The following is a 26,632-nucleotide window of genomic DNA, read 5'->3' as shown; positions in this document are numbered from 1 at the left end:
AGAAAGCTTAATATTACAAGTTTCTGTTTACATGATCATCATCTATTTAGATTTAAATATGTATGTACCCATATATACATGTGTATGTATATATATGTATTTAGACACACTATGGAGAGAGAGAGAGAGAATATGAATTAATATCAGGGTTCACCACCACTGCTTCCTCTAGTCTTCGATTTCCTCTCTGTTGAGATAGCTGCTCAGAAGCAATTGTTTTTTGGTTATGTTCTTTTTCAAGTATTGTCCTCAGAGAATGTATATGGGAAGTTTCCTTTTGAATCCTTGCACGTTGAAAATCTTTTCCTTTCCCCAACAGCTGAATAATATTTTTTTCTAGATATAGGATTTTTGGATCATTTTTCTTAATGGTTGTACATTTTTCCACTGTCTTCTACATTCCAGAGTTGTAGATGAGAATTCCTTAGCTAGGCTGAATCTCTTGCCTGCCTCTGTAAGTAACTTATTCTTTCTGCCTGGAAGCTTGTATAATTTTCTGTTTATGCTTGAACTTCAAGTATTTCCTGGATTCACTTCCTGGACTTAATGAGACTTTTCACTGCAGACTTAAATCTTGCTTCAGCCAGTTTAAATAAATAAATAAATAAATAAAAACTAGTACTCTATTTCTTTAATTAGAACATCTCCTTCATCTTTTCTTTTTTTCCTTTTCCTCTTCTTTAAAAATCCCTTCTGGAATTCCTGTTATTTTCATGTTAGGCTGCCAGATCTGCCCTCCAAGCCTCTTATTTATTCCCTCATTATTCCTTTGTGTCTTTGTTACAGGTAGTAAGATATTTCGTTCACTTGGTCTTCCAGATAATTAATTCAGTTTTTAACAGTGCTAGTGTTTTGTTTTGTTTTGTTTTTTTAATTCTTCTCCAGAAATTTTTAATAAAATTGAAAGTTAGTGGTTTTAATTCAGAGTCTTTCGTGCTGCCTTCTGATTTCGCATTGCTTTCATTATTGGTGTTCTCTTCCAATTGTTTTCATCATTTCTACCTCACTGAGACCTTCCTCTTAGAGGTGTTCTGTATGATCTTCTCTCTCAGGTAAACTAGTCCCCTAAGTTAGGTATTATTTTTGTTTTGCCTACTCTTTAGTTTATGTTCTTTTGACTCTCATATAGGCTATAGGCTTTTATAGTCTCTTTGACATTAACAAATCTGAAAGCAGTGAAAGTTACAGCAGTTTCTGCCCTGGTGTTCTTGCTGGCAGGGAACAAATAATGAGTGACCCTTTTCCCTGGGTGGACTCAGCTCTCCTTTCCTGCTGCCAATCTTTGAAACAATTCACCCTGCTAGGATAACCCCTGTCTTTCTTGGGCTCCTATCTTGAATTCTGATCCTACAAATCACTCCTCCCACCCGTGCTCTCACACACGAGAATGTAGGTGCACGTGAACACACACACGCACAGGCTGATAGGTCAGCTTGCCTGAGGGTGAATAGCTATCCTGAGAGTGCAGGTTGTTCACTAAAACACCTGAGGGAATGACAACAGTGGTCCTAATAGAAGCCTCAGAGGGAGGCAAACCTTTTGTTCTGCTGCTGCTAGCTTGCCTTTACTTACTAACAAGACAAAGTCCTGTACTTGCTCTCTCTGCTGAAGCCTTCTGGAGAACCAGTGGCCTCAGATGTACTCTCTAAGTATTGCCAGTTGTGCTGCGCTTGTATATCCATATTACCCAAGAGTTGATTTAAAGAGACCCAAATGGGAGGGACACTCACAGTGTCTGAATAACCCTAATGTAGGAGGGACTTACCAGAGGCATCTGCAGCTGTAAAACTTCCTGCCTCCTGGGTTCGGTCACCTTCACTCCAAGCATACTCTCTGGCCACTTATTCTAACTTGCTGCGAGAACTGGACATCCCTCTCCTTGCCCTTATTGGGGGTGGGGAGGGAGAGTCTGCCTGGAATAGCTTAGTCATGCTGTAAAGTGTTGAGCTGTTTAACTATTGCTCTGTTATAAACCACAACCAGTGCTCCGTAGTTCAACACAGTAATCATTTATTTGACTCACAGGTAGCTCATTTAGGCTGTTCTCTGAGGGGTGGTTCTTCTGTTCTCAGCTGGACTCACTCCCTGCAGTCTTGGCTCCCTGGAGATGTCTGATCCAGGCTGGGCTTGGTGGTCATTGCTCTGCCCCACATACCTCTTATCCTCCTCCTGGCACCAATGGGCTAACCCTGAGTGATCTTCTCAGAAGTTCAAGAGAGCAAGCAGAAACACATAATGTATCTTGAAGCTTAGACTTGAAACTGGAATGCAGTCACTTCTACCTCATTATTTTGGCCAAATCCAGTCACATGACCGAATCCAAAGTCTAGAGGTAGGAAAGGCGGCCCTGCCCACAGTGTGAGGTTGGGAGGAGGAGGGTGTAGCCCTACAAATTAAGTGGCAAAGTATGTGGATACGTAGAGAGCGGAAGACTTGGGACCATGAACTCAACCTGCCTCAGCATTTAAGAATTGCAATGAAACATTTCCAAGTTATAATGCTACTTCAAAGGAGACAGCCATGAGGTTAGCTTGGAGGTAGTGAGGAAACTTGTGCAGAGGACAGACACATTGGAACTGGACCATAAGAACAGCATAGAGTTTTCCAAGTAGACAACGTTGAGTGAAAGGAGCAAAAATCAGTCAAGATGGAAGGGACAGAATAGAGGCACAGAAGTCTGCAAATGAATGGAGCATCTGGTGAGTGAAGAGTTGTCCTATGTGGATCGATCCATAGAAGCAATCCTTCCACACAGTCTTCTGTTTCATTTAATTGTCTTTCCAGTGAGCTATCATAGCTTCTAAAAAGTTGGCATTTCAGGCGTTGTGCCAGGAAGAGTTATCCTATTGTATATTCTTCAGAACATGCTGCATAGATGGCTGCTTTCTTTATACCTCAAGAAATTATTTTGCTTAAATAAGGTGAAGGGTTTAGCACATATGTATTAAGTTTCTACTGGGACTAGTGTTCCTTCAATATATAGGTGCCACTTAACTTAGCTCAATGTGTTCTGCCATATATGCCACATGTGAAAAAAATACTGAGAAATAACATTTGTTTGCTTTCAAAAGACAGTTAGGTTTCACAAAATGTGAGCTCTTCTGTGGAGCCCTCCCTGACACTTTCTCCCCCTTTCTCCCACCAGGTTCTCCTGCTAAAAGTTCTCATTTATCTCTCTACTTTCTACGGAACATTTTTGTTAGGATGTGATTTTAGTGTGATTGTTTGATCACTGTCTCCTCAATTAAATTGTCAGCTTCTAGGAGAGCAGTAGACCAGGTCTTTTGCGTATAACTGGTTCCCCAGAGCCTAGCATAGTGCCAGGGTCATAGTGACTGAATACTAAATATTTGTTAAGTGAGTGAGTGAATGAGTGAATCACTGTGAATGACTGAATGAGATAGGCCTAGACTATTGGCTCTATGAGATAGGTAGGTTTTGGTTTATCTGTAAAACTGCAAGCGTTCCCCAGGTTTATCACTTACCTGTGGTGAGGCAGACAGACCATATTCATTCTCTAGAGCTTCCATTCAATCAGTATTCATCATGGCTTGACATATGGCGGAATGTGGACTAGGTACTGGTGATGTGGAGATCATTAGGGCTGGTTTTGCTCTGAAGGAGTTGCTGGTTTAGTGGCAGAGATAGAGAAGGAAAGGGGCAAAGGCAATCATTGTGTTAAGTGTTAAGATACAGGTATGTCCACATTGAACTTGGAGAAGAGGCTTTGGACTCAGCTGGCCCTCCACTGGGGCTTTTTGAAAAGGGGCAGTCTGAACTGAGTCACGAAGGCTAATCAGCAGTTAGACACGTAACAGGGAAGAACATTCTGGGCAGAATGGAGTAAAGGTTTCAAGGTACAGGGAAGTGAGCAATCATGGCCACTATAGGATACTTCAAGTAGTTCAGTGTTGCAGAATGGAGAAAGCAAGGGTGGGGATGGCAAGCGAGGAAGCTGGAGGTCAGCATGGTCATGTCACAGAGGGTTGCTCAAGCCCAGCTAAGGACGGGACATTTTCCTGAAGGGAGTGAGGAGCAATTGAAGTGTTTGAATCAAGGGTTGGTGTCATCGGGTTTTACCTTATGAAGTTTGCTCTGGACACAAGGGAGAACAGATTGGAAGGCATGGGACTCTTGGGAAGAAGATATATAAAGAAGCAGTTAATTATACAGTGTGATAAGGTCTGTGTGAGATTTGATTCCTGCGCTGTGATCTCAGAGGAGGAGCATCTAAACTAGAACTGGAGTCTCAGTCTAGTCTAAAGGAAGTGTTTCAAGTTATCAGGGCTAAGAAGCTGGGAAGAATTTTCCAGGCACCTAGAAGTAGGGTAGAGGCACAGAAGTGTTCGAGAATGTGACCTTTTCAGAGTGCTGCAAAGGATTCTTTATTGCTGGAGTGTAGAATACTGAGAGGGAATTGATGAGAAATGAAGCTGGAGAGTAAAACGCCATCCAGAGCAAGTCTTCCTTCTGTTAAATATTGCTTTAGACTGCAGTTATCACATCTATACCAAGAACTTTTTTTTTTACTTTTTTATCGTAGAGAATTTTGAACCTGTACAAAATAGAGAAGTATAGCGAACACCCATTTAGCCACCCTCAGCCCTACAGCCGTCAACCCGTGGCTGGTTCTGTTCCATCTGCAACACCATTCACTTCCCCTTCACTTGCTCTTTTAAAGCAGATCCCAGATTATATATATATATATATATATATATTTTTTTTTTTTTTTTTGCGGTACGCGGGCCTCTTACTGCTGTGGCCTCTCCCGTTGCGGAGCACAGGCTCCAGACGCACAGGCTCAGCGGCCATGGCTCACGGGCCCAGCTGCTCCGCGGCATGTGGGATCTTCCCGGACCGGGGCCCTGCGTCGGCAGGCAGATTCTCAACCACTGTGCCACCAGGGAAGCCCAATATATCATTTTATACATCAGTGTTTCAGTATGTATCATTTAGCTAAGAAGCCTTTTTCAAAACATAACCACAATTATCAGTTTCACACCGAACACTTAATAATAATGCTCCGTATCATCAAGTAGCTAGTCATTGTTGTAATTTCTGTTTATCTCACAAATGTCATGTAAATATGAACATAGATATAAATGCAAATATTTATATACATTGTTTGATCCAGACCTAAATAAAGGGCTGGGAGCCTTTTGAAAGAGAAAGAAGATGCTCTCAGTCATTAACAGGTGTCAGTGGGGACTTTTGATTTAAACAGGGATGAGTAATTACCTACTTCAATTTATTCTACTTTTTCAATACTATTGCAGATATCTGGACGAGTATTAGGCAAAATATAAAGGAAACCAGGCTCATATTATTGGTTCTACCTTTCTCCCATTTTCTTAGGTCTCTCTGCTCCCTGGTGTGCAAATGGACATACTCTGCAGAGAAAGGCTGGGATGACAGTTTCTGGAAGATGGTTGGTTTGGAAGACTTGGTTGCAGATAATTACAGCAAAATAGGTAAAAAAATATTTTTTTCTGATTATGTGTATGTACACATGAATATATTAATGTTTATTTTTTGTTTGTCTTTGTCTGAATTAAAATATAGGAACACAGCTCTGTTTTTCCAAGAGAAGCGAGTAAGTTATGATGGGTAGGCCATGACTAGTAGGCTCTTGTATTGGGGCTTATAGGAACTGAGTTATGAAAAGCTGCCTTGAAATGTAGACTGTTAGACATGAGGCTAGACTGAGGAAGATACTTGCATAGAGCAACTGGGAATAGCATAATCAAAGGGGTGTGTATGGATTGTCTCCAGTCAGACCTAGGAAAATGTCTTGTGATTTAGGTTCAAGGAACCAGGCAAGGCCATACAGAAAAAAAATAATTGAAGAGGTCAAAATTGGAAGGATCAGGAGCAAGACATAAACTGGAACGTGAGCCAGTGGTTCCTGACTAAAGCCGTAGGGTTCCTGACTTCCAGTTTTATGCGACACTAACTGGGTAGTAAAGGTGTGGATGATTGGTAGGAATTTACCTGGTAAAAGAATTCAGATACTAGGTACATATAATGGTAGCTGATATGTTAAAGTTTCAGGTTTACATGTTCATGTCACAGAAAGATGTTTATTTCTTATAGTTACTACCTACGATTCTAGTAAGCTGTCATCAGGTAGGTAATTATACCTGATTAAAGAGAAGTACTTCTGTATTGTTTAGTGTGAAGGCTAGGAGGTTGTAATGAGACAATTTAAAAGTACTGCAGATTAAACAGGATGGCAGAGTATTTCCCTTTTATGTAGTAGAATAGAGGTAAGTGATTATAAGGCAGCTCTGCCATTCTCATAACATGTCCTCCAACTTTGGGTCCAGATTAGCCACTTCATTTCTCATCAGTTCCCAGCCAGTTAGTGGGAAGAATATAAAGGACCAGAAGAATCCATCCACATTCCTTTGGAGGAAGCATAACTGGAAATGGGCCACATCATTTCTGATCACATCCTATTGACTGGCACTTGTTTTTTTTTTTAACATCTTCATTGGAGTATAATTGCTTTACAATGGTGTGTTAGTTTCTGCTGTATAACGAAGTGAATCAGCTATACATATACATACATCCCCATATCTCCTCCCTCTTGCGTCTCCCTCCCACCTTCCCTGTCCCACCCCTCTAGGTGGGCACAAAGCACCGAGCCGATCTCCCTGTGCTACGCGGCTGCTTCCCACTAGCTATCTATTTTACATTTGGTAGTGTATATATTTGATCGGCACTTGTTAATGAGGCCTCATGAGGCTGCAGGGGTGGCTGGGAAATGTGGTAATTGGCCAGGCAGTCAGGTGACCATTCATGTGACTGGCCAGAAGTTGAGAGCTGTGCTATAAAATTTGAGTGAACAACTAGTAGTGTCTGCCATAGTTTCAACCGCCCTTGATAACCGAGTCACTTAGTAGGTCGTTTCAGTCCACCCTTTCTCTGGTGGAGTCCTCATGACTACTCTCTTAGATTGCAAGAATATAAGAATAGAAATATGAAAGATCCACGTAGCATCTATGCTGCTATGCTGTGGACAGCATAGCTCAGTTGTCCATGGTCTGTTCAACTACTAATAGCTAAATCTGGGGTAAAGAACAGAGCCAGGGTAGTATGCAGAAAGAACCCTTCTGGACTTTCTGTGGCTCGACTGAAACCGTCATAGGATCTGAACTGGTAGAGAAGGGGAGGAGCTTGGGACCAGGGGAAGGGAGGAAGAAAGCAAAGCAGCAGTCATTAGTCATCAGCTGCATTCTAAGTCCTTTGGTTGGTGATTTGGTAGGTGATTCATTTATCTCATTAGGCCCTCACAAACCTATTTGTCTAGCTATTTCCATTTTACAGATGGGAAAACTGAGATTCAGTTCTTTTGTCTGCTGTTTAGTTGTAGGGTCAATAGTAGGACTAGGGTCTCTGACTGTACACTTTTCTACCAAAGCAGACTTCCTCCTTGGGATATCTGGGACCTGAGGGAACTGATGTGGCTGTATGGCTGGCCTCCAGCAGGATTAAGCAGAAGTCCAATATTTAGCACCCAAAGCCAGTTTGAGCTTGACTGGAACAAACAATCCATAGTCCACACCTCGACAGGAGTCAGAGTGTGATGGGCTCTCAGCTGATGAGTGGATATAACTTCACAGGGTATAAAAAGTATTAATACTTTAAGTCATATGGTGGTTAGTTTTAAAATTCTGGGTGTTCAGACCTTCTGCAGCCAGCAACTGAGATAGCAGCTGGGGAATAGAGTCAGTCTTTTATTCTGGGGGCTGAGGGAGCCAACCAGAGGATGGCGGGTCAGGACTCCAGCCAGCCAGACTGGGGTTTGGGACAGTGCCTCAGGTCCAGCAGGGGAAATGGTCAGCCAGACAGCAAAGTGGTACTCAACCAAAAGCTTCTGGAGGGCAGGGACTGTATCTGCCGTACCCTTGAGTATCTTGGCATAGAAGATGTTGGTAAATATCTACTGACAGAATGTGTTTGACTTGAGCACAATTGTTTGAATTGAGACAGATTGGAAAGAGTTAAGAGAAAACGGTGGCAAAGAGATATCTCAGGTGTCTTTGTTTGCTCTGGCTGCCATAACAGCATACTATAGACTGAGAGACTTAAACAACAGAAATTTATTTCTCACGGTTCTGGAGGCTGGGAAGTCCAAGGTCAAGGTGCCAACAAGGTAGTTTAATTCTGAGGCCTCCTCTTGGCTTGCTGTGTGTTCATGTGATCTCTTCTTTGTGTGTGTGCAGAAAGAGAGCTCTCTGGTGTCTCTTCTTATAAGGACACTAAACCTATCAGATCAGGGCCCCACCCTTTTGGGCTCATTTAGCCTTAATTACTTCCTGTTGACTCTTATCTCCAAATACAGTCACATTGGGGGTTAGAGCTTCAACATAGGAATCTTGGGGACACAATTTAGCCCACAACCCCAAGGTACTAGTGCACTGGTCATTAGAGCTAAAGCAGGGCCACTAAGTCCCTGAGTCCCCAGTCTGGTGTTCTGGAGGCTCCCCATGAGCTCCCTGCCTTGAAGAAGAAGCATCAGGACTGAGTACTAGGGGAGGGACTCTTGTCCTGTAATTGAGGGGTTCAGGCAAGTTGGGTCTAAAACACTGAACTGGGAGCAAGGGTAGTTTTAGTTTTAGCACTGATGGTATGAACTTAGACAAGTCTCATAATGCTGCATATCTTTATAGTCTCGCCTATGAAAGATATAGTTAATGGTAGAATGAAAACTAATAGTTTACTGTTTCTGAGACATGATACTATTGCATTACAATCAGTATCCTTTTAAATTTTCAAAACAGTGTAACAGAGTTATTTTTATTTATCCTGTTCTACAGCTGAAGGTTCAGAAAGGGGAAGGGTGTCTAACCTATGGTTGCACAGTTTGCAAATGGTAGAAGCAGAATTCAAACCTATGTTTGGAGGATTCCAAATCCTGCTCTAATCATTTTGCTGTATTGACTTCCAAATAATGTTTATTGTGTGTGTATAGTAGGCAACAAATAAATGCTAATCCTCCTTCCCCTTCTATATTTCAAGCACATTTCTGTGTGCTTTCACATACCTTGTTGCATGTAATTCTTAAAACCAGTGACAAAAGTACTGTTACCGTGTTTACAGATGAGAATCAGAGATATAAGTAACTTTCTATAACCACATGCAGAACCAATAAATGATGTCAGGATTGAAACCCTCCCTGTGGGAGGCCCTAGAAGGAGCTAATATTTTACTGGAACACAAATTTCAACTTCAATTGCTTCATTGTTTAAGTGATTTTTAAAATTTATGTGTCCACCCTTTCCCTCAAATTTAGTTGTTTGTTCCTGAGTATTCCCATGGTGTGTTGAACGCAGATTTATCATAGTACACATTGATTACCTGTTTACATGTCTTGATTCTACTGTAGACTATGAGCTCCTTGACCTGTGGATTTTCACTTATTTACATTTGTATTCTGGCCCCAGCACAAGACATGGCACATTTTAGCAGCTAAATTACTCTTTGATTAATAAGTGGGTAAATGAATGACTGGGGTGGCTGGTACTGGGATGTCCACACTTTTTGCTTTTAAAAGCTCTAGTGATGTTTACTGATTTTAGCAGTTATCTTAGGTGACTTGGGTTCAAGTTCAACTCTGATTTTCTGATTATTTTCATCTTTTTGTGCTCCCCTCCCTTCCAACACAAGACCCATGTTTAATTAGTATATTAGCTCTGCTAATAGAGCAATACCTACAGGAAATATTCATTAAAAGTCCATAATGCTAATCTAGCAGAAAATTTCCAGAATAATTTTATTAGATTTCTCCTGTTAATGGATTTTTAATGGGTGTCCTAAGGAGCCATATCATTAACCAGAATATTACCATACATGAGTTAAAACTTACCCAGTCATCAAAATTAATTGTATGATGTTTCCTTTGATTTTCATTTCTGGTGCCTTGAACTTGTAGTTTCAGTCTGAACCAGAAGTGGAGGATGTTAAAGAGGACATGCACTCTCAGTTGGGACTTTCAGAAACTCCTCTGGAAGCTACCTCCAGGCAGTCGTAGCAATTCTTGGAACTATGAGAAATGAATCTCGGAAGCCTCCCTATGAAGTGTTAAACATTTCCAGTGGACTCATTACCCATCAAATGTGGACACTACAGTGCAAAACCTTTTAACAGATTTGAACAGCACATCATGGATTTGAGCATTAATATAATTACCATAATTCGCTCCATGTGGGGCTTTTAGCCAAGTCTTTACCAGCCTTCCTGGGCTCATGCAGTAAATAAATGCTTTCCCTGAAAACTGAACACCTCAGCAACTGATAGTCTTATGGAGGGACATTTTTGAAATAAATTATTTATGAAGTGTAAGTTAAGGATCAAATGCAATATTTATATGGTGCATTTCAAGGACAAGGGAAGAAATTTACAGTGTTTTAAGTAACTACTTGCAAGTTTCCAAAGATAAAATGTTACTACCTAATGCCTTCCTTAAGGAGGTATTTGGATGGTTTGGTTTGGGAACATTATACAAAGTAAAAGAAAAAAATAGTTTTGTGAATCAAAAGAATATAGTAGACATTTTTTTAACATCTTTATTGGAGTATAATTGCTTTACAATGGTGTGTTAGTTTCTGCTTTATAACAAAGTGAATCAGTTATACATATACATATGTTCCCATATCTCCTCCCTCTTGCATCTCCCTCCCACCCTCCCTATCCCACCCCTCTAGGTGGTCACAAAGCACCGAGCTGATCTCCCTGTGCTATGAGGCTTCTTCCCACTGGCTATCTATTTTACGTTGGATAGTGTATATATGTCCATGCCACTCTCTCGCTTCGTCTCAGCTTACCCTTGATATTTCTTGACAATTAAAACTATACTAATTGATTTCATGTTCAGAATTGATGGAGAAAACCCAAACCAGTATTTTGTAGGGAATTATATACCCATAGTCCAATTAAATGATCTGTGTCAATAGATTTTGACCTTCACTTCTCTGTGAATCATTCCCTGGTTACCCATCTAATCCTAAACATGTATCAAAAGCAAACAAGAAGGAAGAGATCAGCAGCGAGGAAGGACCCTTAGGAAGAGAAGCAACACCCCACCTGTTCTAATTGATTATCCAGGCTCTCTTTCAGCAGGTTCCATTGCTTTTTCACTTCCTGGGAAAAGTGCTTCATTGTATTATTGGGGCAGGCCACTTTATGCGTGTGTACAGCATGGCTGAATTATAGAGTGACTATCTGCATTACAGAAAGAGCCTTGTTACATAAAAAGGTACAGTGTGTTAGCTTATAGATCATTCGTTTTGTGGGGTCAGGGAAGCCAGGCAATGCAGGAACTAACTGTTAAATGAGAGGCAGAAATGATGATGAAGCCAATGTAAATGGGACCATTCCTTAAGGGGAGGGAGACTGCATTTTTTCACTGGGTTTCTCTCCCTTTATGAGACCAGGTTTTAGACGTCAGACACTGTGGGCCCTTCACCTGGCACATGGTACGTACTGATGAAGTATTTGTTGAATATATGTTTGAATGAAGGATTTGATTAAATAAGCCCCCCTTTGGCTTTGATTATTCCTAATAGTTAATGGACCCTATAACTTCTTTTGAATTAAATGATACTACAAGTTGATAGACAATGTTTTTGTTTCATAAATTCAGTGTTCACAGTCCTTTTTCACTAACCTGTTTACCACTTAAGAAGGGCTCCTATGGAAGACACCACCCCCATCTCCCCCCCGAATGAGAGCTCATTTCTACAAGAAGTCTCCCAGAGATTTTCCAGACAGGAAATATTACAGACTCCTTCACACAAAAAAAAACCCAAATAACTGAAACAACTTATTTTAGGAAGATTGGGAATATCGCTTTTCCATAGAGTAAAATAGACCCTGCAGTTAACTGAAGCTGAATTTTAGATATTTTTGTCCTGTAGGCTTAAAATTATAGCTAAAGAATCTTGACTAATGACATGTATGTGTTTGGGACATAGATATGTCAGAACTCACCACTGTCCCTCTCTAGAGTCCAACCAGTCGAGAACATTTCACAGAGACACCTGAAGCAAAGCATGATATTGACTTTGGTTAGACTGAATTAAAGAGCAGTGGGGGGAATCCTACCCTCTTTTCTGAACCTTGGGACCTGCATGGCACTGACTTGATCCATTCATTGGCAGGCCAAGGAGCTGAGACAAAGAGACAAGACACCTGGCTGGGCTTGCTTCGGCACTTGATCTGCTGAATTTAAACTCCAACTCCAAGAGCTCACTGGCCCTCAGGTGGTTTAAATCCAAAGAGCCCACAGGTTGTTAAAGTAGACACATGCCAAGCCTGTACTGACCCCATTTCAAGGCTGTTGCTCCACTTCCACATGGCCCCGTAGGTGTTGGTTTTTTCCAGAGTCTCATGGATCAGCTAAACGATTCCTACTTCCCAGGCTGGAAAGAGTAAAGAGGATAGAAGCAGGAGATGGGAGTGTGTATACTAGGGCTACTCCATCCTCGGGGAAGGAAGGGGAAATGCCCCTGTGGAAACATGCCCAAGGGGTTTTCACCAGCAATATTTATCAGGACCAGTGTTGGGAGCCTGAGTCCAACAGTGTCATCCATAGTTGTGGAGATTATAAAATCCTTTTAAGCTATGAATACTCAGTGTTCTGAATTTGCCCAATAGAACTGGACATGTTTACAAGGACTTATCCATTCATTCCTTAGAATGTGAAACTTGTTTTTCATTTAGAGTTTTGCTGAACTGCTGCACCATCTTGGTATCACAAGATGCCAGTGCTGTTTTTAGTAATTTACATTGGGAGGTCTGGAGAAACCTTTGGCCACAGGTAATCGCAGCATTTTCCAGGCTCTGTTGGGGCCAGTTGTACGACCTCTTCCTTGTCCTGAAGGAGACCATCCCATGGGTGCTCTGGACTGGGCTTTGCCCTTGACCCTGGGCCTTTGATCTTATTACCCTGTCTACTCTTAACATCCTTCTCATTCCTGCCCAAGTGGCAGAACACGGTTTTTCCAGTACTTGAGGCAAGAATATATCCTCTGAATATCGTACTGTCTTACTTTACCCTTTAAAATTAAACTTCTGCCTGATGGAGAATGACCTAGAGTTCTTCCTGTCAGTTAGTGACCTATCCAATCATGCATCCATCCCTCCAGCCATACTACTGAGTGCCTCCTATGTGCTAGGTGCTGGTCTAAGTTCTGGAGAAACAAAAATGAATTCATCATGATCCATCCTCTTGAGGATCTCATGTCTTTGGGGGTGAAGGGTGGAGATAATTGAATTAATAATCTCAGTGTTTTTTGTGTTTTTCAATAATCTAAAGATGTCCAAATTACTTGAGTAAGCAGAGCATGATGTCACTAATAACTAGAGGCTGTATCAAAGAAGTCTTTGCATGAGCTAGCATTTGAGATGTGTCTGAAAAAATATGAGTAGTAGTTTACCAAGCAAAGAGGGGAAATGATTTGTAAGGCAGAAGAAACAGCATAGGCAGAGGCATGGAGGCATGGAAGAGTGTGAGTGTCTGTGAATGGTTGAGTGTGGCTAGAGCAGTGGACCTGGGATGGGGTGGGGATGAGTGGCAGAGGATGGGATAGGAAAGGGGCCTGGGTTTAATTTCCAGTGGGACTTTTATCCTTCCTTGAAGCTGGGGCCGCTGGTAAGAGACTCAGCGTCACAAGATTGGCTTCATTGCTCTCAAGAGATGGTGCCGTTACTATCCTGCCAATGCTGTAAATAAAAGTGAAGGCAGTTTTAGGAGTTTTTTAGCTCCTATGAAGACGAGAAAGAGAGAGAGAGAGTGTGTGTGTGTGTGTGTGTGTGTGTGTGTGTGTGTGTGTGTGTGTGTGTTTCCCAAGCCCATTTCTTTCCTTTAATTACATATGGTACCCATTATGTACCTTCCTTTCCATCAAGATTTGTTGGGAAGCTGAAATGACATATCAGATCAGAGGACAATGTCTACAAGCCTGTAGACATGTTAGCTGTTATCATTTTTGAGTGTACCTTGGCACTGGAGGACAACAGTCTTCACTCCCTGGATACTCTATGTTTCCTACCAGTGGGCCTCAAAGAAGTACCTGTGCTCCCCACTCTTCACCACCCTTAGATTCCCAGCAGTACTATTTCAGCTGCTGGCCCTTCCAGGAATAGTCCTGCAGAGCCAGAAGGGCAAGGGAACAGTGATGACCACATCATGTTGTAAGGTAATGGCTTTCAGAGGTTTTGCTGTATACAAGGTTTCATGTAGCTGCTCCTCCTTTCAGTATGGCACCTGGAAGATAATTGGGAGCCTCCCAAAAGTGAGGTCAACCTCCAGCTTCTCTTCCTACCACTGGACAGCCAGTGAATACTGGAGCCAAAAGGGATCATGGAGATTTTGCTCTAATACATAGATGAACCAAGACTCAGGGAGGCAGGATGAATTTCTTTGTCTTGCAGCGTCTTAGTGACGAAACTGAGATCAGAAACGAGGTCTTCCAACTCCCAGTCCTGTTGCACTACTATCGCACTACTACTATTTTTTCAACCAGTTTTGGGCATTTAGCCAATCTGGATACTGTCACTTGAAGGGGACTAAGCACTAGGAGAATGTCACTGAGGGAAAGACTTAGGTGAATTCACCCAACCCGTTGTCCAGTCTTCAACCTTAAACATGAAGGAACCGAACTTTGCCTAAGCAGCTGGAAATGGTTGCATCTTGGACTATATCAAGCAAGCTTTTTAGTGACTGATGTAGATAAAGTAAACTAATTAAGTAATATATTAGCCATTGCCTATTTTAATAGTTAAGGGTTTGGTCACCAGAGTCAGACATTCCTGAGCTCAGTTCTGGCTCTGTCATATGTATTGCTGCGTGTGGTACTTGATTTTTCTGAGCCTTAATTGGTATATTTTGAAGATTAAAGAAAACATTGCAGGTAATGTCCCTAACACATACAGAGTCTTCAGAAAATGCTACTTCTTAGTATCTTAACAACTTTCTGTTCTCCTGAACACAAACTCCTCTCTAAGTTATGGGTCGTGTATGCCAAGGCCAGTTCCCTTTGAGTAATCCCATGTAATTATTACCAACTTCTTCTGACCTTGGGGAATGTCTTTTTCTGAGCTCCACCTTTGTATTCACACAGCTTTTTTTTCCAAGTTGGATATAATAAAACTAATCAGATGCCTGCTTCTAAATCATAATCACATTCTTAATTCTTTAAGAGGTTACCTTGGGCTTCCCTGGTGGCGCAGTGGTTGAGAGTCCGCGTGTCAATGCCGGGGACACAGGTTCGTGCCCCGGTCCGGGAAGATCCCACATGCCGCGGAGCGGCTGGGCCCGTGAGCCATGGCCGCTGAGCCTGTGCGTCCGGAGACTGTGCTCCGCAACAGGAGAGGCCACAACAGTGAGAGGCCTGCATACCGGAAAAAAAAAAAAAAAAAAAAAAAAAAGAAGAGGTTACCTTGATCTGAATTACAGGTTTCCCTAAATTCTTCAGTCCCAAAAATGGCAATCTTTAGTTTTTTCTCATGAACAAAAGAGCACATATCCACAGGCAAATAAAAAAAATACAGGATGCATTGGTGATAATTAACTGGGAAACTCAGTAACTAATGTTCCTACAATGCTTTACAACTTTAGAAGAGTTTTTCTTTTCATGTACTATCACATTTATATTTCCCATCACATTCGAAAAATAGGCTTTAACACAGATTTACATTTGGGGGAACCAAAAATCATGAGCTTTAAAGTCAGAAAGACCAAGGATCATATCCCAGATTTACCTCTTGTCTGTATAACCTTGGATGAATCACTAAACCTCTCTGAGACTGGATTTCTTCATCTATTAAACAGGTATAGGAATACCTACCTTGCATCATCCTTATGAAGCAGTGATTTTATATATATATATATATATATATATATATATATATATATATATATATATATATATATATATATAAAATATGAAGTGTCTGACTTTTGGTAAGACCCCAGTAAACAGTAACTAAATTAACCAACAAAAGAAGATTCAGTACTCTATATCATAGTGGAGCTAACATTGGGCTCCCCTAATGCCAAATCCTATGAATAACTAAAAAGGATTTATGATAATTTTATTCAAAGGAAGGAAAACAAAGAAGGTTGGGCTAATGGGGTGCAAAGACAAGATCATATTAATGACTGAGTAAAAAAAAAGAGAGGAAAGACTCTTATTTTCCTTCTTTGCTCTTGTTCATCAACTTAACAGTACTAGGCATCATGCTGCATGCTTTAGAATAATGGTGAACCAAAGCCAGCAGGGTTCCTGCCTTCCTAGAGTGTTTAGTCTAGTGGAGAGAGCATTAATCGACCCAGAACAAAATTGCCACTGAGGTAAATGCTACAAAGAATGGGGAAAAGGGGCTTCAACGGTATAAATATAAGAAGGGGTATGAACTTGTCAGAGAAACTAGGAAATGTTTGAGGCAGTGATGCTGAAAATAGGTTGATATGCATCAACTCTGTGAAGAGGGGTGGGAACAATGCTTGAGGCAGAGGAAACAGCATTTGAATGACTCTGGCAGGAGGGGGCTTGGTGAAATGAGGCTAGTGTGGCCAGAGCTGAGAAAGTTGGAAGCCAGCAGGATGCAAGAGGATGCTGAAATCGTTATCCCAGAGAACCAGCTTCATTCAGACCAAGCGTGGCTGAAAGAAAACAAAACCTAAGAAGAGTATTTAGACCATCTCAGTCAATTTTGTATATTCATGCCTAATCAGGCACCCACAGTGAAGAAAATAAGTTGTAGATATGATCTTGGAGCCCCTGAGAATAAGACTGAATTGCTGCTTAGAGGTAGGAAATGGTCATACGTTATCCCAATTTTCCAAAAGTTCAGTCCCTCAAAACTATTGACCTGTGTCCTTCATATTAATGATATGATATCTTGGTTTTGATTATTAAGCCTATAATTGTGAAAGAAGGTGTCATCAGGAGGTAGTCTGGGTTCACTATGAATAAGTCCTGCTACCCTAACCTTAGGTGTTGCCTGTTCTTGAAATTCTTTTCTCAGTTACACTCCCTGTCTGGGTGGTTGGTGCATAGACCAAGCTCCAGTAGCACCTGGTGCTTCCATCGTGTCTGCTTTTATATCCTCTTGTAGACTCTCTGTGTTTTAAGACTCTTTGTTTCCTCTTTGTGTCCTAGCATCACCACTAAATGAATGTTTGATAGAGACATAGATGGATAGGGAGGTTGAGCTCCAACACAGAACTCTTGATTTGCCCACACAGCCCAGCCGCACAACATGCTGCTCCTGCGGGCATCTCCGTCTCAGTAAAAGGAACCACAATTCTCCCAGTTGGGCAGGACCCAAACCTAGAAGTCATTCTTGATGCTTCTTTTTCTCTCACACCTTACATTCAGTTCATCAACAAGTCCTTTTTGCTTTGCTCCAAAAGGAACCGGAATTAAGCTATTCCTACCCCTTTCCACTGTTACCCTCCCAGTTCAAGGTACTTTCATCTCTTGCTGGGTTAGTGCACCAGCCTCTTCATTGGTTTCCTTGGTTATGTTCTTCCCTCTGATAATCCGTTTTCTACATGGCAGCCAGAATATTATTTTGAAAATGTAAATCAGATCATGTTACTCTCCTGCCTAAATTCTTCCAGGGGCTTTACATTACAATTGGAAAAAAAAATCTAAATCCCTTGCCATGTTATACAAAGTCCTATGTGATATTTCTCACCCTCTCTCTCTTTTTTATTGCTTACCATGCCCCCATGTAGTCACTGTCCAGCCACAGTGACCTTCTTTCTGTCCTCAAACATTTCTAGTGTATGTTGCCTTTGCATTATCTCTGCCCTCTGTCTGGCTTGGCCCTTCTCAAAATATTCACATGGCTATCTCTTTGTCTCTGTTCAGGTCTCAGCTCAAATGTCATTAGAGAAGAACCTTCCCTTCCCACCTGTCCTAACATCCCCACCCCCTGCTCTAGCCGTATTCTGTTTCTCTGTTGTGTTTTCTTCTTAGCACTTGTCACTATCTGAAATTACCTTATTATTATATTTATTTATCTGTTTATTGACAGAACAGCTGCTCATTAAATATTATTTAATAAATAAATGATTTAATTAGAATTTTGAGAACACAATAGATCAATAAAATGGCATAGAAGAGAAGTATCCTGCATGCTACACATTTTTTGAGAATTTTTAAAGTTTTCTTATAATGAAAGGAGAGACATTTGAAATGAATATATTCAAGAATGGATCCCAAAATGGCTGAGAAATTATCTCAAAGACTGTTTGTAAAGGGCCAAATCTCAACCTATTTGTGAGTTCCTGGTATGAAATGCAGAATTGCGTTTTAAGTTGCCCTTGTCAATATTTTCAATCAACAACTTAGATGAATACATAGAAGACTTGATGAATAAATATGTAAATGATACAAAACAAGGAACCATAATTAATACATTGAATAACATAATCCAAAAATTATTTTGAATATCAGCAGACTAGAAGGTAGTCTAAACTTAACAAGGTGAATTTTTACCAAGGATTTATAGTCATGTCTTTTCATTAGAAAATACAAGGAAGGAATGACAGAAGATATGAATAGACGTTTTTCCAAAAAGACATGCAGATGGCCAGCAGGTACATGAATAGATGCTCAACATCTCTAATCATCAGGGAAATGCAAATCAAAACCACAGTAAGATATCACCTCACACTCTTGAATGGCTATTATCAAAAGGACAATAAAGTGCTGGCAAGGATATGGAGAGAAGAGAACATTTATGACTGTTGATAGGAATGTAAATTGGTACAGCCACAGTGGAGAACATTATGAAGGTTCCTCAAAAAATTAAAAACAGAACTACCACAAGATGCAACAATTCCACTTCTGGATATTTATCTGAAGAAAATGAAAACACTAACTTTAAAAGGTGTATGTGCCCCCGTGTTCATTGCAGCATTATTTACAATATCCAAGATATTGAAGCAGCCTAAGTGCCCATCGAAAGATGAATGGGTAAAGATGATGTGGAATATATATACAATGGGATATTATTCATGGTTGCCAGAGGCCAGGGGTGATGGATGTTAACTAGACTTACGGCGATGACCATTTCACAATATCTACAAATATTAAATCATTGTGTTGTACACCTAAAACTAATATGTTATATGTCAGTTATGCTGCAATAAAAAAAATACAAGGAAGGAAAATAATGGTGCATATGTAAACTCAGTAGTAACCTAGATTTCTTAGAGAATACTTGGTTGCTAAGGAGTAATGAACCAAGTAAATATTTGTTGAGTACTTACTATGTACCAGTCACTTCTAGGTGCTTTATAACTATTAACTTATTTAATACCCTTAAGCAGTCTAGGTAGGTACTATTATACTTATTTTACTGATGAATAAACTAAGGCCAGAGAAGTAAGTTGCTCAAAGTCACACAGTAAGTAATAGAGCCAGAGACAGGTCTTCTCTAGAGCCTGCATATCTGACCACAAGGCTGCAGAGCCTCCTGGGGCTGAGCTGCACTAATACAGCTGCACTATTCAGATCAAGATAGGAAGAGCCACTTCTGGTCGGATTAGATCTGAAATCATGTGTCCCATTCTAGGCCTCACATTTATAAAGGCCACTGACAAAAAAAATTAGTTTATCTGCAGGAAAATGATGCAGATAGAAAAAGATAATTTAGACCCAGTGAATGCAAGAAACAGTTGAAGAGTCTGGGGTTGTCTGATTTAATGAAATCACCTGCCCAAAGTCAAAACATTAGTAAATCATGGAGCTAGATCCTAATCCAGATCTGCTGGACACCGAAGCCCCTTCTCATTGCTGACTCAAGGAGATTCCTCAAGAAGATCACAAAAGATGCCTGCCATCTCAGAGGTTCCTTCTTCCCTTTCTCTGAAATAGCATAGGGGAAGGAGGCCTAAGGATGTGGCTCCTAGATGAATAGAACTATCTCGGCTCTGAAATTTCAGAAGAACAAGTGAACAATATGACATCTTACAAAGCAGCATGTGTTTTAATCACATTAAAATGTACAGTTCAGTTTTGGACTTTTCCCCCCCTTCTTCTGAAAGTTATTAGCTTCTAGATCCTGTTTGGACACCTGAGCTCATGCCATGATTGTCATCCATTTAGAGGACATTTAGTTCAATGTTCTTGAAAGGCAGCCATTTCCAGTGGTTGCCCTTCTCCATCACGTGTAACACGTCAGCTGCTGCCTCTCCTGCTTAGCTTCTCTTGGTCACGCAGTGGATGGGTGACGACCTTGGCCTCTGAGGTGGCCCTTACCTCTGACTTCCTAGCTCCTCTGCTTTGCCCTTTACCCCAGTTCTGTAGAGTTTTGATGGTGCGATACCCATGACCTTTTCAGTTTCCCAGCACGGGCTAACCTTTCTGAGAATCCACATCAGAAGGCTGCTGTGGTCAGGTTGGCGGGTCACCGGTTGACTAATGGCCTTCTCCAAGGTTTGCTGGCAGATATCACGTTGCCGTGAACTCTATTGATCCCAGAAGTTTGCCTGCTGCTCAGACAACCTCTGTGGGCAGGAGGAGGCCCCGTCACCCATCTGTTCTCGTGGCGAGGAGAATGAAGATGATCCCTTTGTGGTATCGTAAAATCTAGAAAGACATTAAAAATTCCGTTAAATTTTCATACCCTTTTAGCTGTTGAAATGTACAATCTATTAGGAGGGGGAAAAAACCCTCCTGCAATTTTATTTTCCCCGCTGCCCTTACTTCAGAGGCTACTTAAGGGACCAGGTAATGATTTTACGATGTTTATTAATACTTCATGTTCTTCCCTTCCCGCAATCTTTTCTACCAAGGGCTATGCATTTCTCTTTAAATTGAAAGTACAGAAACTGCCAGGGGTTCTTTAAGATACAGAGCTTTTGCAATATCATATGTTGTCCTGTTATGGACATTGTATGTAGATATCTGGTGTCTCAGAGATGCTGGGTGGGAGACGTTTATTTTTAAAATGCACCATCAGGGAATGGAAAGAACATGGGTTTGGGAGCCATACGTATATGAGTTTGAATCTTGGCCCTGCCATTCCCTGGCTGTGTGACTAGTATGAAGCAAGTAACTGAACCTGAGTTCACCCACCTGCCACATTGAGAAAGTAATTCCTGAATAATATCTGGTCATTAGAATGACCTCATACAGAGACCTCATAATGCAGGCCTCACAGAAAAAAACCTTGTCTGATCTGAGTACTCAAATTATTTTTAGTTTCTCTTAGTTTTTCTGAATAATTATTTTTATTTTCTCATGGGCATCCTATTGAGTCACTGGCAAGATATTCCTCACCCCTTTAGCTGCTTGAGAATTTAAAGCAAAATTGAGACTCCTTTTTGGTGGATTTTAAAGCCACTGTTATATATGTTTAGGCCCATCTCAATTCATTTTGTTCCTATCTTTGGCTTTATTTAATCTTTAATCCCACTCCCCTTGTTCTGTCTTTGCCTACTAGTTATAAGCTCTCTCAAATATTTTCTAAGACAAAATAGTATACAGAAAAAACTTTGGAACATAGTAGGTACTCAATAGATATCTGCTAAATGAATGGATGTAGAAGTGTTAGAAAATACACAAAGAAAGGCTTCTGAGGAGAGTTAAAACAAAGGAAAGAAAGTTGAGATCATGAGTCCTGCCTCTGAGATATCTAAATGAAGACAAGGAGTAGGCAGTTGGGTCTATGCTGAGACGAGAGATATGGTTAGAAATAGAGATTTGGACATCATCAGCATAGGTGATATTTGAAGCTCCTGATATGTGTCAGAGACTCTAGCAGAAGAAGACAAATGGATCTGGGGGAAAGGAAGTGCAACACTTAAAGGCCAGGTAGAGGAGGATGTGCCTGCAGAGGAGGCTAAAGAGTAATGAACAGGGAGCTAATCAGACCAGGAGAGTTGAGAATGGGAGGGAACAGTCTCCGGGGAGGTTGAGAGAGGAAATGAGATTAGGACTCAAAACTATCCATTTGATAAAGTGACTTTATTATACTAGTGGGAGCAGGTGATAAGGGTTGAGAAATGATGATTAGTTCAACAGCTACAACTAACGTTGACCGGATGCCAGACACTGTGCTACGTGCTTACTATGGATTATTATACTGCAGCCCGTAGTCATCTTATACCTCCCCCAACCTTTTACAGAAGAGGTAAATTGAGTCCAAAGAAATTAATCACCCAGAGTCACGCAGCTGGCTAGTGTGGATTCAAGCCACATGTCAGACATGTAGTCAGATATGTAGTCTGAGATGGCAGACTCAGAATAATAGCTGAGAAGACAGAGCCAGCAAGTGTAGACAGTTCTTTTTTTTTAAAATTCATTTTTATTTATTTATTGTTGGCTGTGTTGGGTCTTCGTTGCTGTGTGCGGGCTTTCTCTAGTTCCGGCGAGCGGGGGCTACTCTGCATTGCCGCGCGCGGACTTCTCATTACGGTGGCTTCTCTTGTTGCAGAGCACGGGCTCTAGAGCGCAGGCTCAGTAGCTGTGGCACACGGGCTTAGTTGCTCCGCGACATGTGGGATCTTCCTGGACCAGGGCTCGAACACATGTCCCCTGCATTGGCAGGCGGATTCTTAACCACTGTGCCGCCAGGGAAGTCCCCTAGACAATTCTTAAGAAATTTGCTTGGCAGGGAAAGAAAGAGAAATGGGGGCAGTTGCTAGAGGAGGAATAGCTGAAAGTGGATGGAGTTTTCTGTTGCTTGGTTGGTTGAAGATGGCAGAGGTTTGCTTGAGCAGGTCTACTTGCTGATGGGAAGGTTCCAGTAGTGAGTGATAGGTTGAGGATACCAGAGAGAGAAGGGAGAATGGGCACTGTAAGTTCCCAGGGAAGGCAGGAGGCATTGGCTTCTAGACAGGAGCAGGGATATAGCCCTTCTACTGTAATAGACAGGAAGAAGATGGGGAGACCTGGGGGAGTGTAGGCTCAGAATGGGAAATTGATGGAGCTCCCTTCAGGTGACTTCTGTTTTCTCTGTGAAGCTGGAGATGAGATGATCATCTGTGAGTGTGGTAGAGAAGTGGGGGAGTCAGAAGTTTGAGAAGAGTGGAACAGGTTTAAATAGAGAATGTGGGAGCAAGATGATTAGAGAAAACCTGGAGGATTGACGAATGGTACTGAGAGCCTGGGTGAGGGGTGGTCATGAATTTATTATTAATCTGCCCTGTTGTGTAATTTTCTCCAGCAGCACTCAGCATTCTGGTTGCAAGCACAGAGGGCAGGATTGTTCATTTGTTGTTTTGTTAATCTTAGTGAAGAGTAGCACCACCCATCCAGTTCTGCAAGCCCTTGACACCTCTTTTTCCTGGATTCCCCGTGTCTACTCAGTTACTAAGTGCTATCAGTTTCATCCTCCAAACATCTGTAATTCATGCCCTCTCCACCAAGTTTATATTCCTGGAATCTCCCATCTGGGCTATTCAACAGGCTTCTAGCACTTGTCACTGAGTGGAAACTTGCTTTCTTCAACCCATTTTGCATACTGCAGCCTGCATGAACATTTTATAATGAAAATGTAATCCTGTGACTTCCCAGCATAAACCTTCCCAAGTCTTCCCAGTGCTTTTGGGGCACAAAACAAAAGTTCCACCATGGCCTTCCCTTCTGGCACCATTTTTCCCTCTGATGTCTGTCTTCTGGTCCACTGCCCTTCTTTCAGTCCTCTGCACATCACACCCTTTTCCTCACCACCGAGCCTCCTCTTATGGTCTTACTGTCTTGCCTCTAGTGTCAAGTCCATGTTCTAGGCAGCAGAGGAGCAGGGCCAAGGGCAAAATTGTGCATGTTCAATGAGTCTGATTCCATTTTAGAATGTTCTCTTTGACAACGCACCAGCCACTTCTGCTTACATCTCATTGGCAAGAATCGTATTACACAAATACAACTATCTGCAAGGGAAGCTGAAAAAAGATGTTTTTCGCTTGGTTGCGTAGCAGCCTCCAATAAAATCAGAGTTGTGTTATTGAGAAAGAAGGGAAGGATGTGTGACTAGGTAGGCAACTCTTAGTTTCTGCCATAGATGAGAAAGTGTTTTCCAGGTGAAGAGTTTAATGAAGGGTATTGCTGATAGAAGCGAGAGCATACATAAAGGTTCAGAGCTGAGTAATAGGGTGTGTACAAGGGAGAAATTGCTGGAACATTGAGTTAGAGGCCAGAAAAGGGGAGGGATAAAACTGGAAAAGTAGGCAGGGACCAAAGTATAATGGCCTTTCTATGCACAATGAGTTACTTAAGCTTTATCCTGTATCTTCATGTTCTCAAAATGGTATCTTGTACCCCAAATGACGTCAAGCAAGATGGTCCATTGAGTATGGAAAGAAATTTAGAATTTCTATTTCTATTTAGTTCTTTTAAAATTCCATTTTTATGTATGTTTCATAATGCACACATGTAATGCATAAATTCAAGAGCATATGTATGTAATTTATAAGTAATAAATACATATTGGGAACTGGTGCTAAAGACTTAGTGGTATGCACAATCAAAATGTTAGAAACCATTGCATTAGGCAACAGGGAGCCGTTGAAGGATTTTAAACAAGGAAATAATGAGGTTCATTTTGCCATTTCTTTCCTTAACAATATAAAGTTCTTTAAATTAAAAAGATATGTTTTTAGAATGTTAGTACTTGGAAAAGAACATAGAGAGCATCTACCTGGTTTTACAAGGGAAACAACTGAAGCCCAGGGAGGTGAAATAATTAGGGACGGTCTCTGATTTAGTTTGAGGCAGATCCTGGGTTCAAACCCACATCCTGTTTCCTAATGGTCCTTTGTGTGTTTTCCCTACACAATTCTTCTCTTCCTGATTCTCATCCTCTTTCTTCAACAATTACTCTCCTCATCAGAACCGCGGACATGTGGGAGCCAAGAAGGGAGCAAAGGTGTACATATCTATTAAACATGAACAACCAACAAAATGGAGTTTTTGTGAAAGTAAATTAACCAGTTTAGCCTTCAATTCTATTGACTGTTTTGCTCTCAACCTAGAAGTCTCAAGGCACAGATTCCTAGTTTCTGTTTCCATGATGCTGAAACCGTCTACAGTTCGTTCAGCTCACTGGAAAGAACTTTGACATTGTATTTGCAAAGCTAAGGGGCTACAAGATTGAACTGAACAGCTTTCTGACTTGGAAAGATAGTCTTTCTGAGAGGTGCGCTGCTCCGCTTTATCTCAGCTCTGTGCATATGAAGAAACATGTGTTCCCATGGGAATGTGTCTGTGTTTGGATATATTTCACAGAGAGTATCTTGTAAAAACTGATAGGGAAAAAATCTGATTTATAGAATCCTGTTTCCTGATGCTGTGAATACTAGTTCAGGTCTATGTTAACTACTTCTTGGCCAGTGTAATTGATTTATTTCCTCATGCCATCATCAGCCGAGCTATGCAAGTGGGGGAAGCACAGGGCTGATAACCAGATGGTGAACACGATCTGTACTCTCTCGGGTATTCTAAACTATTCAGAAACTTCAGTTTATAGGGGTACAGACCAAGGGTTAGGTGTCTCTAGACGAATGTGTTTGTCAAGTTGATGATCGTGTTTACCAAGATCCTTTTATCACCAGCTGAGTCCTCTTTTAATGGCTTAGGTCACCCTGGAATTATTTCAAAAACCAGCCTGATGTTAGAACCTCCTGTGGGCTTTGCCAGACACAAATCTGAAATGAAGTCTGTAGTCTTCATGGTAGCAAACTCCAACCTCAAGCTCAATTATATGAATCATGTGCAAATGTTTTCATATTTGAGCAAGTTCTCGCCCCTGCAAAAATGACCATTTATTTAAAAGAGAGACCCTGCTTAAAAACGTTAAAAAGTTTGGGGATATAGGAATCTTGACTACATTTCCCAAAGGGGAAATTTTATATATATATATATATATATATATATATATATATATGCATGTTTTAATGTCTTTAAGCAGGCTTGCTCTTAAATATATATAATTTGGGATTCTATATAGAATCCTATTTCATATATATATATATATATATATATATATATATATATATATGAAATTGTGTGTGTATATATATATATACACACATACACTAAACACACTTATCTGTAGTTTTAGGCCCAGATAACAGTTTTTTTGTTTGTTTGTTTTTGTTGTTGTGTTGTTGTTGTTTTTTGCGGTACGTGGGCCTCCCACTGCCGTGGCCCCTCCCGCCGCGGAGCACAGGCTCCAGATGCACAGGCCCAGCGGCCACGGGCCCAGCCGCTCTGCGGCATGCGGGATCCTCCCGGTCCGGGGCACAAACCCGCGTCCCCTGCATCAGCAGGCGGACTCTTAACCACTGCGCCATCAGGGAAGCCCAAGATAACAGTTTTTATTTGACAGTCCTGCATAGTCTGAGATTTAGTTTGTATATTGAAATAATTGCCTTTTATGGAACATTCTAACCACTTTGGGCACAACAAGAAAGAATCCAGTATATACCATATAATTTTATGGTCATTTCTGAATGAACATATATATGACTAGAGTTTCTGATTTTTATTACTTAGAATGTAGGCTGTTGCTACAATAAAATCTCAAATTACCGTGGCTCAAACAAGAAAGGGTTCTCTTTCTCTTGGTCCAGGGCTGTACTGCACCTGAATGGATTCAAGGATAC

At 41.2% G+C, this 26,632-nt stretch overlaps 1 protein-coding gene across 17 annotated transcripts in view; it reads left to right on the top strand.

The window, feature by feature from the left end:
* FGGY (FGGY carbohydrate kinase domain containing) overlaps positions 1-26,632 on the top strand; it is a 450,202-nt gene that overhangs the window by 152,379 nt on the left and 271,191 nt on the right. For all 17 annotated transcript variants that reach the window (XR_004485339.2, XM_049697009.1, XM_033435388.2 and 14 more), the window contains one exon: positions 5,356-5,471. Coding sequence is in view for 16 of the 17 variants with exons in the window: in XM_049697009.1 (XP_049552966.1) it covers positions 5,356-5,471 (116 nt within the window). In the remaining variant the exon portion in view is untranslated. The remainder of the gene's footprint in view (positions 1-5,355; positions 5,472-26,632) is intronic.

This window comes from Orcinus orca, chromosome 1, assembly GCF_937001465.1.
Source record: "Orcinus orca chromosome 1, mOrcOrc1.1, whole genome shotgun sequence".
Taxonomy (NCBI): Eukaryota; Metazoa; Chordata; class Mammalia; order Artiodactyla; family Delphinidae; genus Orcinus; species Orcinus orca.
Note: the sequence above shows the minus strand (reverse complement) of the source record. Positions and strands in the feature narration are given on the sequence as shown.